This window comes from Mycteria americana, chromosome 1, assembly GCF_035582795.1.
Source record: "Mycteria americana isolate JAX WOST 10 ecotype Jacksonville Zoo and Gardens chromosome 1, USCA_MyAme_1.0, whole genome shotgun sequence".
Lineage (NCBI taxonomy): Eukaryota > Metazoa > Chordata > Aves > Ciconiiformes > Ciconiidae > Mycteria > Mycteria americana.
Genome location: NC_134365.1, coordinates 210,544,837 through 210,563,763, shown reverse-complemented (window position 1 = coordinate 210,563,763; position 18,927 = coordinate 210,544,837). Strand labels below are relative to the sequence as shown.

Below are 18,927 nucleotides of genomic sequence, written 5' to 3'. Positions count from 1 at the left end.
GCTGAGGTTTCTTGTCCCTTAGAGAAGGGCAGCTGCATCCAAGTTGGCAGCTATAAACACTTCTTGACGTAGGCTGTCCTCAAGCAGGGCCTGGGTGTTGTGTGGGAAAGGAGTAGCTGGTGCAAGCCAAAATTTTGCTGGGGAATGTGCTAGTAGTTCAGCAGAATGGACAATTATGAGGCAGTGCTCAGGTCCACAAGCTCTGCTAGTGCAGATGAAGCCCAAGCTGCCACTTGTTTCTGCTGCTGGCACTCGCGTAAGGCTGGACATTGAGGGGCTGAGCCTTGGCAGTAGAAACTCCTTGCCCGCTGTGTCTCAGCACTGTGTTGTAATGGCCCCACTCACTGCTGCTTCACGTAATTTTTGCTTTTCTAGGGATGTGGCAGCTTACCTCTGGCGTGTGGCCCAGGGCCTGTGAGCTGTCCTTCTAGAGCGGCTCTTGTTCTTGTCTTTCTTCCAGACAAAGAGCACTTGAAGGAGAAGGAGAAGTTGGAGATGGAGCTGGCAGCTGTGCGCTCTGCCAACGAGGACCAGCGGAGGCACATAGAAATCCTCGACCAGGCCCTAAACAACGCGCAAGCCAAGGTCATCAAACTGGAAGAGGAGGTGAGGCATAGGCAACGTTTCTCTGCTCTGAGGCTGGTGGTGGCTCATGGTTAGGGCTTCCTCCCTCCAAGTCCTGAATCTCTTCTAGCCATGGTGTGGCAGATCTTCCTGCTCCCCTTGCACTGGCCCTCTTATAGAGAAAATGTGTAGTTATACAATACTGAGCCAAACAAGCAAGCAAAGGACACCACAACCATACATGTTTTCAGAGCAGAGCTTTCAACATGTAACCAGGAGCAACACCAAACTCAGCTAGGTGGTGGCTGAGGTAATGGTAGGACATAACAGAAATATCAAATATAAAGCTGACTACTCACTGACTTGAGACTGCGATGCAAACGTGATGTTGCTGCAGCCCATTTCTCCCCAAAGAATGCCAGGAGGCTTTTGAGATGTGCACAGCAGTACAGGGCTTCATAACTTCGCATCTGAACAGTGGTCTTAAAAGAACTGACTCATCTGGCTGGAGGCAGACCTTCCAGGATTTAGAGCTATGAAGAACTACAGGTTTTATGTGAGAGCTGGAAAAAACCTCTCATACCTTGAGAACCAAGAATTGCCATCTGTGCAAAACCCCCAAGAGGTCTTTAAGGCTCCTATAAGCCTGATAGTGAAAATAGGTATTCAGATGGGAAGAAAAATCCCAGGAACAGAGGGCTCTTCAAACTGACAGACAAGTACAGAACAACATCTAGTAGCTGGAAGCTGGAGTTACACAAATGCGGCACCGGTGAGGCCTCACCTTGAATACTGTGTTCAGTTTTGGGTCTCTCACTACAAGAAAGACATGGAGGTGCTGGAGCGTGTCCAGAGAAGGGCAACGAAGCTGGTGAAGGGTCTGGAGCACAAGTCTTGTGAGGAACGGCTGAGGGAACTGGGGTTGTTTAGTCTGGAGAAAAGGAGGCTGAGGGGAGACCTTATCGCTCTCTACAACTACCTGAAAGGAGGTTGTAGAGAGGTGGGGGTCGGTCTCTTCTCCCAGGTAACAAGTGATAGGACAAGAGGAAATGGCCTCAAGTTGCGCCAGGGGAGGTTTAAATTGCATATTAGGAAAAATTTCCTCATGGAAAGGGTTATCAAGCACTGGAACAGGCTGCCCAGGGAAGCAGTGGAGTCACCATCCCTGAAGGTATTTAAAAGACGTGTAGATGTGGTGCTTAGGGACATGGTGTAGTGGTGGACTTGGCAGTGCTAGGTTAACGGTTGGACTTGATGATCTTAAAGGTCTTTTCCAACCTAAACGATTCTATGATTCTATGAAATTCAAAGTGGAAATAATGCTCAGTTTTAACTATAACTAAGAGAGAGTCAGTTCTCCATTATTGGAGGTCTCTGAATCTCAATTTATTTTGTTTCTTAAGACCTTCAACCAAAAGGTCTGGATTTAATAACTAACTGAAAGTCTATGCACTCTGGCAGATCAGGCAAGACTGTCAAAACAGGCCTTTTTGGCCCCAAAATCTCTAGCCCTGTGACCAACAGAGGGAGGATGTTTTACGGGGAATAAAATAAATATAATCTTTACTATCTGAGCGGGCAGGCCATTGCTGAGCGGTGCATCACCTAGCAGGGGAAATCCACAGGAGCCCGCTGGGTGCAGGGATGCAAGTGGTCTTGTGAGGAGCGGGGAAGGTCTTTTCTGAAATAACTGCAAGTCACTTAAGTGCACTTCATTTTCTTGGAAAGATGAATGGTGAATTGACCTCAGTGATATTTGAATGTTTTTTATCAGGGTGTCAAGCATGACAGACCCCCTGTTAGGCTAACTAATGGTTACTTAGAGTCTGGAAGATTTAAGGTACTATATGTAAGTGCTGAAGGCATCGCTATTTTGTTCCTGACCATTAGACCATTCTGACTGCCAATTTAGGAACATTTTAAAAACTCCATTGCCTCCAGCAGATACACTCAGCAGCAAGAAGAGGATCGCATTAAGTTTAACTGCTCCTTTGTTAGTTAGACTAAAGCCTGCTCACTGTCCCAGTGTATTTGGGGCAGTCCCTCTGGGGTAGCTGCAGGAGCTAGCGTACCTTTAATCTGTACATAATTCACTTGACACTGTTTGCCTTAAAGGCAACCAGAGGTTTTCTATTTGCATTTCATTACGAAGTGGCTGAATCAAGGTTTTTAGGTGGCAACACCTGCTCCCGCAGTTGCGGCATCACACAGGGGATGGGAAGAAATACATTTAGCTCCTGGCTGCTCCACAGGCTGTCAGTGTGGTATTGGCAGGTAACGTTGACTTGCTGAATACACACCGGTGAAGGCAGCAGAAGCATAAATGCAGATTTCCAGGCAGGTGGTGTAAGAAGCTACCTGGTGCCTGCTGGGTTGTAGTAAATACGTTTGCAGCCTTAGGGCTCTGTCTCTTAAGAGCTTTGCAGTTGCCAGTCCCCTCGTCTAGGCATCCAACAGAAATGTGCCTCTGCTGGGGATCGGAGCTAGGATCCTGGATTGTGGACTGGTGGAGCTGAGAAGAGGGCAAATGTTCCTCTCTAGAGAGCTGCTAACCTGCCTGGGGCATGGTAGATGTTATGCAGGTGGTAACCTCCTGCCCGGGGCATGGTAGACGTTACAGAGGTGGTAACCTCTTGCCCGGGGCATGGTAAATGTTATGCAGGTGGTAACCACCTGCCCAGCGTATGGTAGCTATTATGGAGGTGGTAACCTCCTGATCAGGGCATGGTAGATGTTATGGAGGTGGTAACTTCTTGCATAGGGCATGGTAGACCTCAGGGGTGACAAAATGCGAGGGTGAGGCAACGGTATTTGCCAGAGTTTTCTGTCAGAGCCCTCAGCCTGAGCAAATCCACGTTGACCTGGTAGTGTTTAACTGCTTTTTTCATTCTAGGGGGAGTTGAAACGAATTTTATCCCAGCTGCTGTGTTTTAATTGTTCAAGGCAGTGTCATGCAGCTCGGGTGAAGTGCAGTTAATCTGTGGCTGCCGGCATGTGCCCAAGCTCCTGTCCTCCCTTTCCCTTGCTCTTGGCCTATTTAATCACTAGATCAGAGCACCTTTTCAACAATCTCCAGTGTTTCTGGAGCTCAGTTTAACACATATGCAGCAGATATTGTTGAAGTTTTGAACCTTCATCTTAAACCAGGGATTTTTACTATAATTTGGAATATATTGAAGGAAACACAAAATCACTGAAGTGAAAATGACTGTTACTTAATAACAGAGCTCTACCTCATGCACTGCTTTGTAAATCCACCCAGATTTCTTCTACCACCAGAATGTAATTAGGTTTAAAAGCTTTTTAAATCAAGGCTTGAGAAATAAGCAGTAGCTACTAAGTTGAATTAACATAAGATAGCATACTATGTAAATCTACGTTATCCTAAGTGCCTGCTAGTAGAAGGATTTAATTCAAAAATATGTGGGTGGTATTATCACCACATGTCATTTAGGAGACTGCTGCTGGAATCGTGTGTCTGGTCCACACTTTAGATAGAAGACTGAATAATTGGAGAGGGTTCAGAAAACAGCTGTAGAATTTATTTGGGGCCCAGAAGCTGTTCTTTGCTGTGAACAATTAAAGTGGAGAGGTGGCTGAGCTCCAGTCCATGCATGTGAACGTGAAGAAGGGATTGCTGTCAGCCAGATTAAACGTTGCTCTTCAACGTAAGAAGAAATAATGAGATGCAGTGTTTGGGGGCTGAAGCTGAGCAAATCGGGCCGGAAATAAAGAGTTAGAGTAGTTAACACTGAAACAACCTACTTAGGGTGATAGTGGATTCTCCATCTCTTGCAGTCTTAAAATCAAATCTTATATCTATAGAACAGATATTCTATAGCTCAAACTGGAGTTATGTTCCTAGTGCAGATATTTTTCCAAGACCTACTCGTCTTTACTCAGACTTACTTGCTTGGATCATCCCCTTTTAGCCTTAGCTCTTCTTCATGTTTATTTTCCTAATCCCTGGGACAAGGGCAGTGTTCAGGCAAGTTTGCTGATCTTCTGAATATGTGAATTGTTTCATTAAATGCTTCTTGCTCTAGTAGATCACAATTTGGAAACAGAACAAGAAGTAATTTGCTTAAATTGCATAAGAGAAAGCCAGATTAGGCATTAGGGTAAAAGTTTTCTGGCAGTACAGGAAAATAAGCCATGAAGTAGATTGCAGGGGGAGGTTGTGGAGTCCGTGCCCCTGGAGGGTTTTGTAAACAGATTTTACAGACATGCACCAGGTTTTAGGTAGAGTTGATCCTACCTTGCAGCGGGAGGATGGACTGGTACCTCTCCAGATGCCATCCAGCCTTTTTTTATTTGAGTCTGTGTGTCTGTGAGGTAGTGGATCTTAGTATCATCTATTTCTGATTGCAGTCCCCCTCCCTTATGGATGCGTACTGCACTGGCAAGCCCATTAATTTAAATGACAACATTTGGTGCTTTGTTTTTTAAATGTGTGGGTGAATTTTTTGCTTATGAATCTACAGGCAGGGTAGAAAAGTCAGAATTGGCTCAAGAACCTCCCTATAAATTTATGAATGTGGGAACTGTCTTGTTGCATATCTCCAACAAAATTGTTTTCTAAGGCGGTGGACGCGTGTGCATTGCCTCACCCACACGGGCAGAGGTGCACTCATGCGCAAGCGTGTGAACCCTGGGGCTTAGAGGACTGCTGCGAAGCCAAATTCTGGCTGCTGTGGTACGGATGGACCCTCCAGCATCCGGCCGGATGCGGGGGAGCGGATGAGGTCTGCTGCCGAGGAGGGACCCCGGGGGAGCCCCCTTCCCCTCTCCGATCCACGCTGGCGCGGCGGGGAGGTGGCACAGGCACCTTCCTACTGCCAAAATAGCACATTCAGCAAGAAGCCGCTGCTGTGTCTGTCTTGCCAAGTCGTGAGCTCCTGAGGAATGCAATCTTCGTGCTGCTGCCAGAGACTAGTAGGGATTATAATCTCATTAATTTTCATGGAAAGCCCCAGGAGCCGTAAGGATTAGCCCGGATTACAGCAGGGCTAGGGAGGTCGTGCTGCCAGTCATCGGCTCTGGCTGGGGAGGTTTGTTTAGGCCAAGTTTTGCTTTTGCTGTGAACAAGCCTGTATTTCACTTCACCTGTGACATAGATGGATTTAGGGTGACAGAAAAGGAATTTCAAGAAGAAGTTATTTTATTATCATTCTAATCAGTGGGAGAGGATGTAGGTGAATCCAGCATCACACAAGTAAAAAAAGAACGTCTTTGCAGCATGGGAATCCTGGGCTAAGCAGAGGACTCTGGGTGAAGGGGAGTCCCACAGAGCAGGGGGGACCCAGCGCTGGTGTTTATTTGCTCCACATGCCCAGGAGCAAGGCAGCAAACTTCTCACTACATCCCTTAGATATTTAGACACAGATATTTTGTGGCCATAGCTCCTATATCATAACCCACATTGCAGTTAATTTCAGTAGTGATTCAAGTACTTAAAAAAGAGGTAGGCACTGGGATATCGGTTTGGCCCTGGCCTTGCCAGCTCACAGCACCTCTCCAGCCTCTCTTATTTATCTAGTTCGCCAGCGTCAACTGGGGTTAATGTGTTTTTCTGCCTCCTGTTTTGCTTCTGAAAAACTTCAGATCTCAAACAAGTGTACAAATAAATGACGGGGACTGTAAGTCCTAAAGAGGATCTTCAGTGATCACGGCAGTGAATTTGAGCATCCCCCATTAGCGGGATAGAGCAGGTGGAGCACTGCTGCCTCTCTGCTTGTTCCACCTGCGTTGGACAGATACACAGCGTTGAAAAAAAGAGACTCTGGGTGCAGACAATGTGCCAAGTGTCACCAGTTGATAAAACCCACTGGGATTCCTCTTAGCTGAGGCCAGCCTGTGTATCTTGACTAAATAGTATCCACCAACATGACAGCTCTTCCTCAGAAATGGCCAGGGGGTTTCATGGGTACCAGATCCCTAATGGATGGAAGATCTGGGCAGTGTTCCCTCTGAAAGGGGTAGAGCTGCCCATCAAAGAGGCACCATCCTTCCCCCAGAGAAACTCTGCAAAGCAAATGGCAAAAGCCATACTTGCGCCCAATGCGCACCTACAAGTGCACAGGGGTCTCGATAGCCCAGGGCGGGTGTGCGGTGCCCCCCGGCGCTGCTGACCCCCTGTCCCCTGCAGCTGCGCAGGAAGCAAGCCTACGTGGAGAAGGTGGAGAAGCTGCAGCAGGCGCTGACGCAGCTGCAGGCAGCCTGCGAGAAGAGGGAGCAGATGGAGCGGCGGCTGCGCACACGCCTGGAGCGGGAGCTGGACTCGCTGCGGATGCAGCAGGTGAGGGTCGGGGCGGTCTGTGCGGGACCCCAGCACGGGGCCTTCGGTGTTGCTTTTAAAGGACGGTTGCTTGCAGCCCTGCCAGGCACCACCTTGCTTTTGGGTTCAGGTCATTGGGCTTTCCACCAAAGCCTTCCTCCTTTTTCTCCTTTTTACCGCAGTCAGCAGCACGCAAGGAGATAGTGAGCCAGAGTATCCTCTGTTCCTGGCTTGCTGGTAACTGAGTCCAAATGGCAAATCTTCTTTATCACTAATGCATGAGCTAGGACCAAAAAAAAAATCCTTTGACTTAGCATTGCAGGCTGAGCATGCAGGGCTGGCAGAGGTTTTGACTGAGAATGAAGACGACAGGCACCCGTGATGTCCCAAGGTGCCATTTACAGACCAGGGCTGTGCTTCCAAAATATTACCTTCCTTCCAGGGATTTGACAATATTTGAAGTGTAAGTGCTGGTTTTTGCAGAAGACTTGCAGCCACTGCTCCTAAGGGTTACTCCATATTGCGCTCTTCCAGAAAGCAGCATCCAAACACGTTACTGCACCAAAGGCAAAGGCCGCAGCCCTCCCCTGGTATGTCTAGTTTCCCATAAGCAGGAGATAAGTGACTAGAAGGAGGAAATGTGGTTTGGAAAATGGAAACAGTTGCTGCAGCCCTTGCTCCAGTGTGGTGGTGCTGCACCAGGGAGCCGCTTTGCTGGTGGAAGCTCGTGGTGTAGCACGGATGAGAAACCGTTGCACCTGAGACACGGTTTCCTTTTTAACACAGTCCTGCGCACCGTGGAGTGTAACAAATCTCTTGCATTTTTTGTTGAAAAAAACATTTACTTCTGCTGACTTCTCCCAGAGCTTCATGCCTTTCTCCCCAGCATGGGTTCATTCCACCCAGCCTCCCCTGAGCCCAGAGCTGGATCTCCGTCCTCCTTCACTCTCGACCAGCAGTGAGAGGAGCTCGAGAAGGCTACCTGTGCCACTTAGGTGCTTTAATTAAGTGCCTGTAACTGGGCGGGATAAATCCTGCCTGGGTAAGTGCTTTCCTCGCAGCATAAGTGCAAAGGGTTATGCACCCATTGCTGCTTGTCAGCGTCCCATGGGAGCCACCCCGCAGTGCCTGGGGATCTTCTGCCCCTCCGGTTGGTTGGAAAGTTACCTGCTGCACCCCAGAAAGCATCTCCTGAGGGCACATGAGAACTAATGTGCCAGAAGAGACAGGCGTAAATCCACGTCCGGGTTTTTTCCCAGCTGCTATTTTAAATAGGTTACATGTAGCTAGGTTACATATCCTTTTTTTTTCTGCTTTTATATATAAATCCTCTGGTAATAACTGCCTGTCCATACCAAGCACTGCCCAGCCATGTGATGAAGTCCCAGCAAGAAGAATATCTTTTAAAGCTTCATTGCTTCTTTTTCCTACCAGCTTTTTTTCGTACCTTTTCCCTTGGCTTGGGGTATCCCACAAAATCCCTGCACACCCAGGGAGCAGCCGGATCCCTACTTCTGTGTCAGCATGGTCCGGAGAAGCGTGTGCTGGGGCTTGCACGCGTGGTCAACCTGCCTGTCCTCCTGCAACATGAGGGGTTTAGCCCGGGGTTTCCCAATGTCCCTGTCAAGACATGGGAGTGTCTTTGTGAGCTCCAGAGAAGATGTGGGCAAAAGCAGGAGGTGAATATCTCGCTGTTTCCACCGGCAGAGGCAGGGCAGCTACCAGGTGAGCAGCCTTCCGGAGCACAATGCCCCGGCCCTGATGGAGCTGGTGCGGGAGAAGGAGGAGAGAATCCTGGCTCTGGAAGCCGACATGACCAAGTGGGAGCAGAAGTACCTGGAGGAGAGTACAATCAGGCACTTTGCTATGAATGCCGCAGCCACGGCTGCAACGGAGAGGTAAGATGTTGCTGCAAGCGGGCAGCTCTCTTCGCAGCAGAAAGCATGGGGGAATAATAAGGAATGGGTATTTTCTTATGGCTGTATTTTGCTTGCCTTTCCCTGCTGAGTTGCACCGCCAGAGTTAATGCACCTTTCTGGTGTCATGCCAGTGAGATACAATAGTTGGTTAAGACAGGATTTACTATTATGACCAGGTCCAAAAGTTTATCAAATCCAGGCACCAGACTCAAGCCACGGCCTCAACAGCAAAGTCTCAGGCTGCCAAATTGCACAGCATAGGTAAGGCGACTCCCCACTGCACCGATGGAGCAAGGAGAGACTGTTGGTATATGGCTGCATCCATCCCACAGTCTGCAAAGTGGTTGTTTAACCTAGTTTTAAAAACCTGTAATGAGGGAAATTCTGTGGCTTAAGTGCCCTGTTTCAGCGCCTCATTAAGCTTCAGAAATAAAAAGGTTCTCCTGATAGCTAAGCTAAACCTCTTTACTGCGAATTACCTCAATTGATTCTGGTTCTTCCCAGGTACATGATGAACAACAGATCACTGTCGACATTGTAACAGCCTTGTAAATATTGGAAGACAGATATCCTCCGCTGATCTTCCCTGGCCTAAACCAACTTACTTTCTTCAGCCGTTCCTCACATGTCCTAGTGTAAACCCCTTCCCATTCCTGTTGCATTTGCCTGGACTGTCTCCAGTTTGTCTGTGTCAAAGCGTGGTGCTCAAAAGCACATAAGGCACTGCAGCAAAGCTTTCCAGCGATGAGGAGGATGGGATAATTACCTTCTCACCCCAGTTTCTTAGAAGCCAAATCCCCTGAAAACATCCTAAAATGAGATTTCCCTTTGAAATGCGGTTGAGTGCGTGACTCTGGATGATCCTTTTCTTTTGCACTCCAGTCTAGACAGCAATTCCTGTGCTATTTTTCACCTTCCAGAGTGCGCAATTTTGTTTCTCATTTGTGATGTAGTCTTGTTGACTTGGGACCATTTCCCCGGTGAGTGAGTCCTTCTGATGTCTGACCATGTCCTCCAGGATGGTTGTTAGCCCCATGGGGTTCACCCACGGTTTTAGCGTGCTCTCTGTTCCATCAGCCCGGTTATTTACTGGCGTTCATGGCTAAACCCAAGCCAAGAGTAGACCGCAGCAAGACAACCCAACAGCAGGTAGCTGTCTGCTTGACAGGGAACCATCAGTAGCTTGCTCTTTGAATGTAGGTTTGGGGTTTTCTTTGTGAGGACCAATCTCACTTGCAAAAGCTGCCCTCACAGTCTCAGGAGCCCAACTCATTGTGTTGAACCGCTTTGCCAGGGACGCCTCAGCCCCAAGCCATTCACGCAACGGCAGCTACGGCGAGAGCGCGCTGGAGGTGCGGGGCTGGCAGGAGGAGGAGGAGATCATGCAAGCCAACCGGCGCTGCCAGGACATGGAGTACACGTAAGGGGCCGTTGTGCCGTACCTACTCATTGTGGGGTTTGGGCTGGGTTCTGATAAGCCAGGATGCCCTTCTATTCCTTCGTGCCTGCCTGGAAAGGATGGGCTTAGCTTCACTTTGACTTAGTTTTGCTCTTCAGCATTAGAACAGGGATTAAAGAGTTGCTATCATTAGATAACTTCCTCCCTACCTTCCCATTAAACCTTCTCTGTGCCAAAAATGACCTTCTTGCAAAACAGAGGCTGTTCCACTATTAAAAGTAGGTTGGCATGCGAGGAAGCTGAATGCTTGTTTAATCTCGGTGAAAATCCCCCTCTGGAAACAAGAGCGTCTGGTCATAAAAGCTGAAGTTGTAATCCCACTCCTACATAATCAGCAACGTGAGGGCTTGCCTTTGCCTCGTTCTTTGCTCCTCGCCTGCTTATTGCTCTTCCTAGATACACTAAGTTTCCCACATCCAAGTTGTGTGGTCACATTGGCATTTAGGAACAAACCTGCAAAATTTAGCACCACGAGCACCACTAAAAAAGATGCATTTACAAGTAGTAGAAGATATAAAATAAACTTTTTTGTGCACAGGCAGTCAGCAAGAGTAATATTCTCAGATAGTCTCAGATAATGAAGCAGATACTTCTCCATTTTCAACACACAAGTGGACATGTGGCTGTGTAGTTCAATGAATGTTAGACCTGGGCAGTATTTTTAATCCAGACCTTTTTCCTGGTGAAAAGTGGCCTTTTGATGAGTAAAAATCCCTTGAGAAAGTTCATGTATTCCTCTAGGTTTTTACTGAAAAACTATTTAAAATATCTTCTTCAGTGTTGGCTTCCTCACAAAAACACCGGTCTGCAGACACTTTTATAAAAAGGTGTATTTGTTGCTTGTGGAACATATCAGTGATTGTCTTTACTGGGTTTGGTTTTTGTTTTCCACTCCCAGATGCAAGCTAATCCTGCTTCCAGTGAAGTAATGGAGTTTTGCCATTGGCTTCATTAAAGATAGATTAGGATCTTGTGTTTTCATTGCAAATTAGACATCTGATTATGAAAACTAACGCCAACATGAAGTTACTAGCTATCTCCCTTGTACGTATAGGTTTTCCAGATGCAGCATTTTAGCTTTCACTGCTTCACAAAATGCAGCTGCGTTGGACTATATATTGTACATCACAGTCAAGCTATAGTCATCTGGCTGTCATATTGTACATGTACAATTATTTTTTTTAAATTGTGGCTTTGTAGTCTTTTGGTAGGATTTGGTGTTAATCGTTCCTGGAGAAAAGGCTCAGATAATCCTATTTTTTTGTGATTTGAGAGTCTTCAGGGTCTGTATGAGAGAAGTAGCAAGCTTTGCTCCGCTCTGCACACCGTGTGCTGATCGTTTCTGCAGCAGTGAGGGAGAAGCAAGAGCCCAGCCCAGCTGTCAGAGAAACCAAAGGGAACCTTTCCGCTCGCTTCAGCAGGTCTTTACTCCAGCTGACAACAGACACGAATCGTGGGGTTAACTCAGCCTGCCAAAGGAGGGTTTCCAGAATTGGCCCTGATGTATTACGGGGGTGGAAATTGCTTGTGTGTTTGTATTCTGGTGGAGGCAGCAATCTGCAGCCCTGTCAGGATACTGCCCTCATTGCTCCTGCTGGGTTGGTAAAGCCGCAGCAATAGACGGGTTCAGTTAACCTTGCAGAAAAGAGTTCCCAGTTTTGGCTTAATAGCTAGAAATGCTGCCTGTTTCGAAGTGCATGGTTATCCTCAGAGGAACTGGTGGGAGCTGCCTTATCTGAGTCACTCAAAACCAGAGGGAACAGAGCAGCAGGGCTTGTACCCAGGGGACCCATCCTGCTGCCCCAGAGTGGGGAGAGCTGCCCATATAAACGCTTCTTCCATTCCTCTAAGCAAGGCATTCATATTTTGGCAGAATAAAGAATCTCCATGCAAAAATAATTGAGAAGGATGCCATGATCAAGGTCCTTCAGCAACGGTCACGGAAGGACCCCGGGAAAGCTGACAGTGCCAGCCTGCGACCAGCTCGGTCCGTCCCCTCCATCGCTGCTGCTACAGGCGCGCATTCACGCCAGACCTCACTCACCAGCAACCAAATAGCTGAGGAGAAGAAGGAAGAGAAGATCTGGAAGGGAAGCATAGGTGAGCTCAGTTTTTGCTTAAGCTTTGGCTCATCCATCACTTCGTCCTAATCCTGCTTGAGCTTAGCAAAAGTGACACTGGCCATGGCATACACTGCCCCGACAGCTCATTTCCAGAGCACTTTCCATGGGAAGAATGTGTGTCCTTGTGCTCAAGTCAAAAATTAGTAATTTTTTAACCTTGCATTGTATCTTAATTATATCTTTAATCATGTTAAATTGTTCTGCACTGATTATAGAAAGCCATATTTGGGGGAAAGCCTACCAGAAACAAGGAAATGATGTTTGCAACTTTGTGGGAGTAAATAACAAATTTGGGCTGGAACAAAAGCCTGGTTAAACAAGAGGGTGAGCATCCCTTTGGGTAGGGAGTGCGTGATGTGATACGGCAGCTAAATGGGAAAATGAGTGCAGGACCGTGGTTTGGGGCCGTGTGGGACAGGGGGTATGGAGATGCATGAGGCTGTGCTGGGGGTACCGCTGGGATGGGCATGCAGAAGGGGATGCAAGAAAGGGCAGCTGCTCTCAAAAGGCTGGTTCTGTAGAAAAGTACCATGTGGATGTCAGGAGAAGAGCAACAGGCAGTGTCAAGTGGAAAAGCTAAGCTGAGCTAAAGGGCTGGAGACATATCCAGACAAGTGCCTTGTAGCTCTGGGGTGGGACAGGGGGGACAGCACTTATGTTCGAGCCGGGATGTGACTGACCACCACGTGTTTTCAGGGCTGCTCTTGGGGAAGGAGCACCATGACCACCCATCAGGACCCTCGCTGCCTCCTCCGTTGCCCTCCTTGTCCTGCATGCCCGTCCCGGCACCGGCGGCCTCCCACACGAAGACAGGCAGCAAAGACAGCAGCACCCAGACGGACAAAAGCACCGAGCTCTTCTGGCCTGCCGCTGCCTCCTTCCCCGGCCGTGGACGGCTGGGTACCACCCCATCGCACAGCCCGGCTCCACGGCCCCCGGGGACACGAGTGGCCAGCGAGAAACTAGGTGAGCTCTGCCAGAACCCTGTGTCAGTGCAAAACACCAGCACCCCCAGGGCTGTCAGCAGATCACCAGAGACACCCCGATATTGACGGAGGGGGTGATGCCTTCACAGTTTGTAAGGTGGTGGGGAGGTTTCTTCAGGGAAATTAAAATTGTAGGGAGAGACCTTTCCAAGCTTGCCTGGTCTGGCTTTGCAGAGCATCGTGCATGGCAGCTTCCGTAAAGCTCTGTTTGCCTGCGGCAGGCAGAGTTGCCAACAAATGCAATTATTCATGCTGCCAAAGATAAAATTACAGAGTTTCACACCTTGAAAACACTCCACACCTGCTCATGTACTCAGACCCTTCTCTTTTTTTCAACTCAAACCATGGTTAGTGAAGGCACCATTTCCCCCCTAATTTTTAAAGGAAACCTGGGGGAAAATAGTAAGGAGAAAGTGGAGATTTGGGGGGGGGGGGGGAGGTCAATAAATACAATTTTAATTATTTTTTAAAAGTAGACACTGCTGGTTTGCAGCAAGGAACACATTTATTTCACACACACTGTTTTGAAAAAGCCAGTTTCCTATACATTCATCTTGTCTCAAAAGCAAGCCTTCCCTCTAAAAACATGCCATGTATCATTAATAGGGCTGAATATCACTGATTCCTTGAAACTCTGGATTACTGTGTTTTGGGCAATCCAGATTGGAATTTGTTTCCAGGTACTCTTAAAATAGCCTTTCAAGCTATTCCTGCTTGTAAGAAATTGGAGTCGTCCTTCTCCCTGAATTTGACTTTCAAGAACTATGGTGATGAAGATAAACACCTAACAACATCTATCATACCTTGTGATAATTGGCCTTAGCCTATCCCACATTCTCTTAGCCTATCCCACTAGCAAAGTAATACGTTTTAGATTAAACCACCTACCTGATTTTTTGTGTACTGCCTTCATGATGTTTTAAATTCCTAAATTTTGTACATGATGCAGAATAGGAGCATATGTGTGGAGAGCTACTGTGGATCAGATGACAAGTAACTTGGTAAAGTGATGTGACCTTTCACAAATGCCTGTTTCTCTCTAGGGCCACAGCTAAAGAAGTACTTTGGTCTGTATCTCTTAAATACCATCTTTACACCTGCCCTTGGGGCTGTGCACACCAACACACCCACTGTCATTGTGCAGGGAATGCAGCATGACATGTTCTTGGCCTCCTGATCAAATTTGGCTTTCAGTATGTAGGACATACAGTTAAGATGTGCTTCACCACCACCCAGAAAAAAAAAATTGTTTTACATTTGCTTTGAACAATTTGCTGTTGAATTTGAGCTGAAGACCAACTGTCCCTTCTTCTTGTTGTAGAGAACTCAAGCCACGGGAAGCTGCCCGACAGCAAAGGCAGAGTGAGCAGCTTGCTCCACAAGCCTGAGTTTCCAGATACGGACATGATGGAAGTCCTCATCTGAGCAGAGGATGGCGTCTCTGGGGTTTTGTGTGCGTACAGCCAGGTCCAAGATGGTCCTTGGTGTGCCAACCTTAAAATAACCCTGAGAGTTTGAAGAAAGATAGAGAAAGTTTGTGCCCGAAACAAAGCTTTAGTCTGATATGTTGAGACTTTGGACCAGGCAAGAAGTCAAAAGTGCTGAAGAGGAGCGATGAAATGAACGTCTGGAATTTTCTAAGCAGAAAGGAGCCTTGAAAACAGAATGTGGTGTGAGAAGGGGATCATTGAGGGAAAAGAAAACTGCATTTTCTGGTGTAAAGAGAAGGTAGTGAAGTTACAGACTGGGTGCAAACTGCTGCTCTGTTTTCCTGCCTCTCTGCAGCCGGGACAGGGAGTGAAATCCCGGTTCTTTTGAGGCCAGAGGGAGTTTCTGAATAACCCAGGAGAAACTTGCATATTCCTTAATATCAATTCATTTCTCAAAAGTATTCACTGCTTAATTTTGGTGAATAATTGGTCCGTAGATGTACACGGCAGGTTCTTGTAAGTATTTGTTTGAAGTGGTGTGGTGTGGTATTCCTGGGCAGGCAGGTCAGGTGCCCCTTTCCTGACTGGACAAGTGTTGCTCTTGGAGCTTGATTTACAGTGCAAATATTCGTGTCTTGCAACCTCAGAGCTTGCTGAGACTTCTTTTTTTGGTAGGAGCAGTTGTTGGCTGGAACTCCCATGGAGGATGAAAGTGGAGGGGGGAGGAGGACCCTGCTGAAGCAATCCCTTTTGTAAGGATGGGAAAATTTCAGGAGGGAAAGTCGGGGAGGGATCCCCGCAGCTCCCCAAAGGGCTGTGCGGTGCAGAAGCTCATTCAGAGGGGGGTTGCGTGGGTGCGTTTCCAGTAGAGTTAACCTGGGCTTGCATGTGAGATCAGAAGATGCCTCTAACTGTGCACTGGTTCATAGTAATAGAAGAATCAGTGTGTTTGTGCTAAGAACAGGATTTTTCCGTATTTTCAATACCTACAGCCAAATCCTACCTTCCTTGAGCATACAAACCTGCCATTCAAGCTGACATTAGACTGGGCATTAAGAGGCATAGGATCAGGCCGGGAAGGGTTTAACTGCAATGCAAAGCATGAGCATCATCTGTTTTCTGTGCTGAGCTGCAGTTTCTTTTCACCTTGTTTTACCCAGGATGGAACATTTCTCATTTTCAGCTTAGTCCCTGATTTCTGTAAGAGGTGGCAACTGTCTTTGTAAGACAGCCAACTCACCAGCAGTGTTAATCATGGCATACCATTTGCTTTGTGCATTGCACATGCGGATCGGGAAATTTTCCTCTTGGAGGTATTTTTGTATTGGCTTTGCAGTTCCTGAATCTTGTTGTGCACCGTAATGACATTAGGAAGAACTTGGCTTTGGGAAAAAGGGTGATGGGATTTTATGTGAAGCTGCCTAGAGTGGAAAATTGATGGGTGCTGGAAGTAATTGTGTGCTCAGGGCTGGCTCAAGGTCACCCCTTCCTGTAGGTATTGGATCAGAGCCCTTGATTGTGAAAACACCAGGCACTTTAAACTCTGCTTTCACTGAAAACCGAAGTCTTTGCAACCTCAGCGCCTGCAGGGGCCAGAGCCCTGCGCTCAATACTGCCTGGCTGATACCTTTTTTTTTTTAAAAACAAAATTGCTATGTTAAATCTATGCACTTATTTTTGCGTGTACATAGAATTAGACGTATGTCGGTGTCGCCCTCTTTCTGATTTTTGCACTTGTTAAACGAAGTAGTGGTAGGTAGGTTGTGCAGGCGAGCGAACTGTGTGTTTCGACTATTAGCAGCTTTGCATTGTGAAACCAAATGTGTAAAACCCTTGGAAGATGTTATGCAGCTTAATATATGCCTTGTAAAATAATTTTATTTTTTTCTCTAAAGTTAATTTAAAGGTTGTAAGTGTTTGCATAAAAGCCGGGCCAGCGCATGGCAGCCGCGCTGACCCGCCTCCGTAGCCCTTCCTCGAGTGTCTGTGGTTGGAGCAGGGCAGGAGGAAGACAAAGCAAGGGAATACAAGTAAAATGATGGTGAATATTTCGTTTCATCATTTTTCTCCAAGAAATAAGGATACCCAGGTGCTTGGAAGTCCCTAAGCATTTTATTACCGGCTGTATTATTTCTTTTGATGAAACTATTTAATAATTTGTGTACAGGCAGACAGCTAGGCATCCAGCAGAAACAGTGTTGGATCAGCGTGCGTGATGTGGCTTTCAGTTTTGTTTGGTAGTGGTGCAGCTCAGCTTCTCCAAGTCAGCTGGAGTACAGCACTCCTCCTCCTCCTCGTTGGAGGCCACAGTCCCTCCAGTTTCTGGTATCCCAAGGTGCGTTTACAACTGATGCTGCCCCAGATTCATGGTCACATATAGGAAACCATTTGTTAGAGACTATGGTGTAGGCAACTCTCATTTGCTTTTGGAGTCCCAGCTCAAATAAACACAAAGGTTCATTCTCCTCAATTATGTTGAACTCAAGAGATGTTAGTTTTCCTGGAGGGAAGGTCTGGAGGACTAGCGGGTCTCCCCCCAGCCTGAGCACTAGCAGGACTTGCGTGGAGCACTACTGCCATAAATCAGCCCCTCTCAGCAGAGCGGTGCAACTCCATTTGTGCTGGTTTTCCCAGCTCTTTGAACTGTTTTTTGTTTTGGGAAACTGTGCTGTAGCCATTCCAGGTGACGTTGGTAATTAGTTGTAAAATACTGTCGTTTTTTATTGTCGTTGGTTGTATAGAGAAGTTGGTGTACAGTGTTGTACAGCTGGAGGGTTATTTGTACATAGGGGGGAAAATGAAGAACGTTATGTGTCACCCACAGCAAATATTGATATTGTTGGTCAGCCAAAGATTTCTTATTCTTTGCTGTTTAAACTTGTGCCTTAATATTGTATATAATAAATGTATAAACATGTTTCTTTTCTCACTTTTCCAGTGTGAATATATTCAGTCCCCAAGAAGAAAGGACTTTATAAACAATTCTGTAAGCTTTGCATACAATGTGCTAAGACTAAGAAATGATACCTCAAGGACTTTAAGGTTGCGTCTCCTCTGTTTTTCATAGCTGTTAATGAAAGGCCCCACAGCAGGTTCCATCAGTAGGTGTATGTGGGCATGAAATCAGCGGGTCTGCAAAGCAGAGGATCAAACTGAGCACTTTGCCAAGCAAGAGCAGCAGGATTTCAGCGAGGTCATCTTCACCTGAAGGAAATGAGGGTGGAAACTTAACGAGACACTTTGGTGAAGACCTGAAGATCCTTTAGCCCTACATTCCTGCTAAGCATAGCACTCCCATTGATTTTTTTGTTGTTGTTCTTGAGGGTCTGGGGCTTCTTTATTTGACAGGTGTTGGATCAGTGTGAGTGTGATACCTAAACAGCTAGATAGATATTCTAGGTGTTTAGGTAGATCTAGATATTCTTTAATTACTATGACATCCTCAGTAAGGAACAAAAAGATCAGATCCCATTTCAAGCTGTTGTGCGGGCAAGGGGAGTGCTCTGGCCTGGTGGAAATACTGCTCATATGTTTGCTTATGCAACTGAAATAAACTGGGGGAGGGGAGCAAAAGTTACCCAAGAGTCTGGCTTTGAGTTAAGGGAGGTTTGCTCAGCAGGCTCTCACATGCTCTTGAAAGTGTCTGTTAGAAAATTCCTGAATCAGGTCCCAGGGAGCTTCAGGCATGAAAGGCATGAAAGCCACTAAGGGCATCTCTCCCCTATGGGCTCTCCTCTGCCTGTCCCAACCTTCTCTCCCCAAATCCTCGCACACATTAAAAAAACAACCTACCCTGGGCAGGAGTGTGTCAGCAAAGACCCAGGGGTTTTGCAGAAACTCGAGCAGTGGTTTGCTTCACGCACATCCCGGCACCTTGTGTTCCCCGTGTGAGCACAGGTCGGCCTGACCCATCTGATTACTCTGCTTCAAGACATGGCAGCTGGAAGTATTTTTAGTGCCCTGGCTCTAAAGAACCACCAAGAACAACAATTTGGTGACTGCTGAGATTGTGGCTTTTCAGCTTTCTTCACGTCAAGATTTGACAGTAAGATTTGGGGCTCAGCTTGGTTTTTCAAGGCCATGGGAGAAAAGAAATCAACAGAGGCAAAACCAGTATTAGGGTGGGGAAAGCCTCGTGGCCAGCTGTGTTCAGGTATAAGAAGGCAGAG

At 47.1% G+C, this 18,927-nt stretch overlaps 1 protein-coding gene across 5 annotated transcripts in view; it reads left to right on the top strand.

Moving 5' to 3' along the window:
• AMOTL1 (angiomotin like 1) overlaps positions 1–16,394 on the top strand; it is a 76,804-nt gene extending 60,410 nt beyond the window's left edge. For all 5 annotated transcript variants that reach the window (XM_075491085.1, XM_075491084.1, XM_075491086.1 and 2 more), the window contains 7 exons: positions 461–606; positions 6,713–6,862; positions 8,549–8,739; positions 10,055–10,180; positions 12,093–12,319; positions 13,039–13,308; positions 14,650–16,394. In XM_075491085.1, the coding sequence (XP_075347200.1) occupies positions 461–606; positions 6,713–6,862; positions 8,549–8,739; positions 10,055–10,180; positions 12,093–12,319; positions 13,039–13,308; positions 14,650–14,753 (1,214 nt within the window). In that variant the 3' untranslated portion in view covers positions 14,754–16,394. The remainder of the gene's footprint in view (positions 1–460; positions 607–6,712; positions 6,863–8,548; positions 8,740–10,054; positions 10,181–12,092; positions 12,320–13,038; positions 13,309–14,649) is intronic.
• The last annotated feature ends 2,533 nt before the right edge of the window (positions 16,395–18,927 follow it).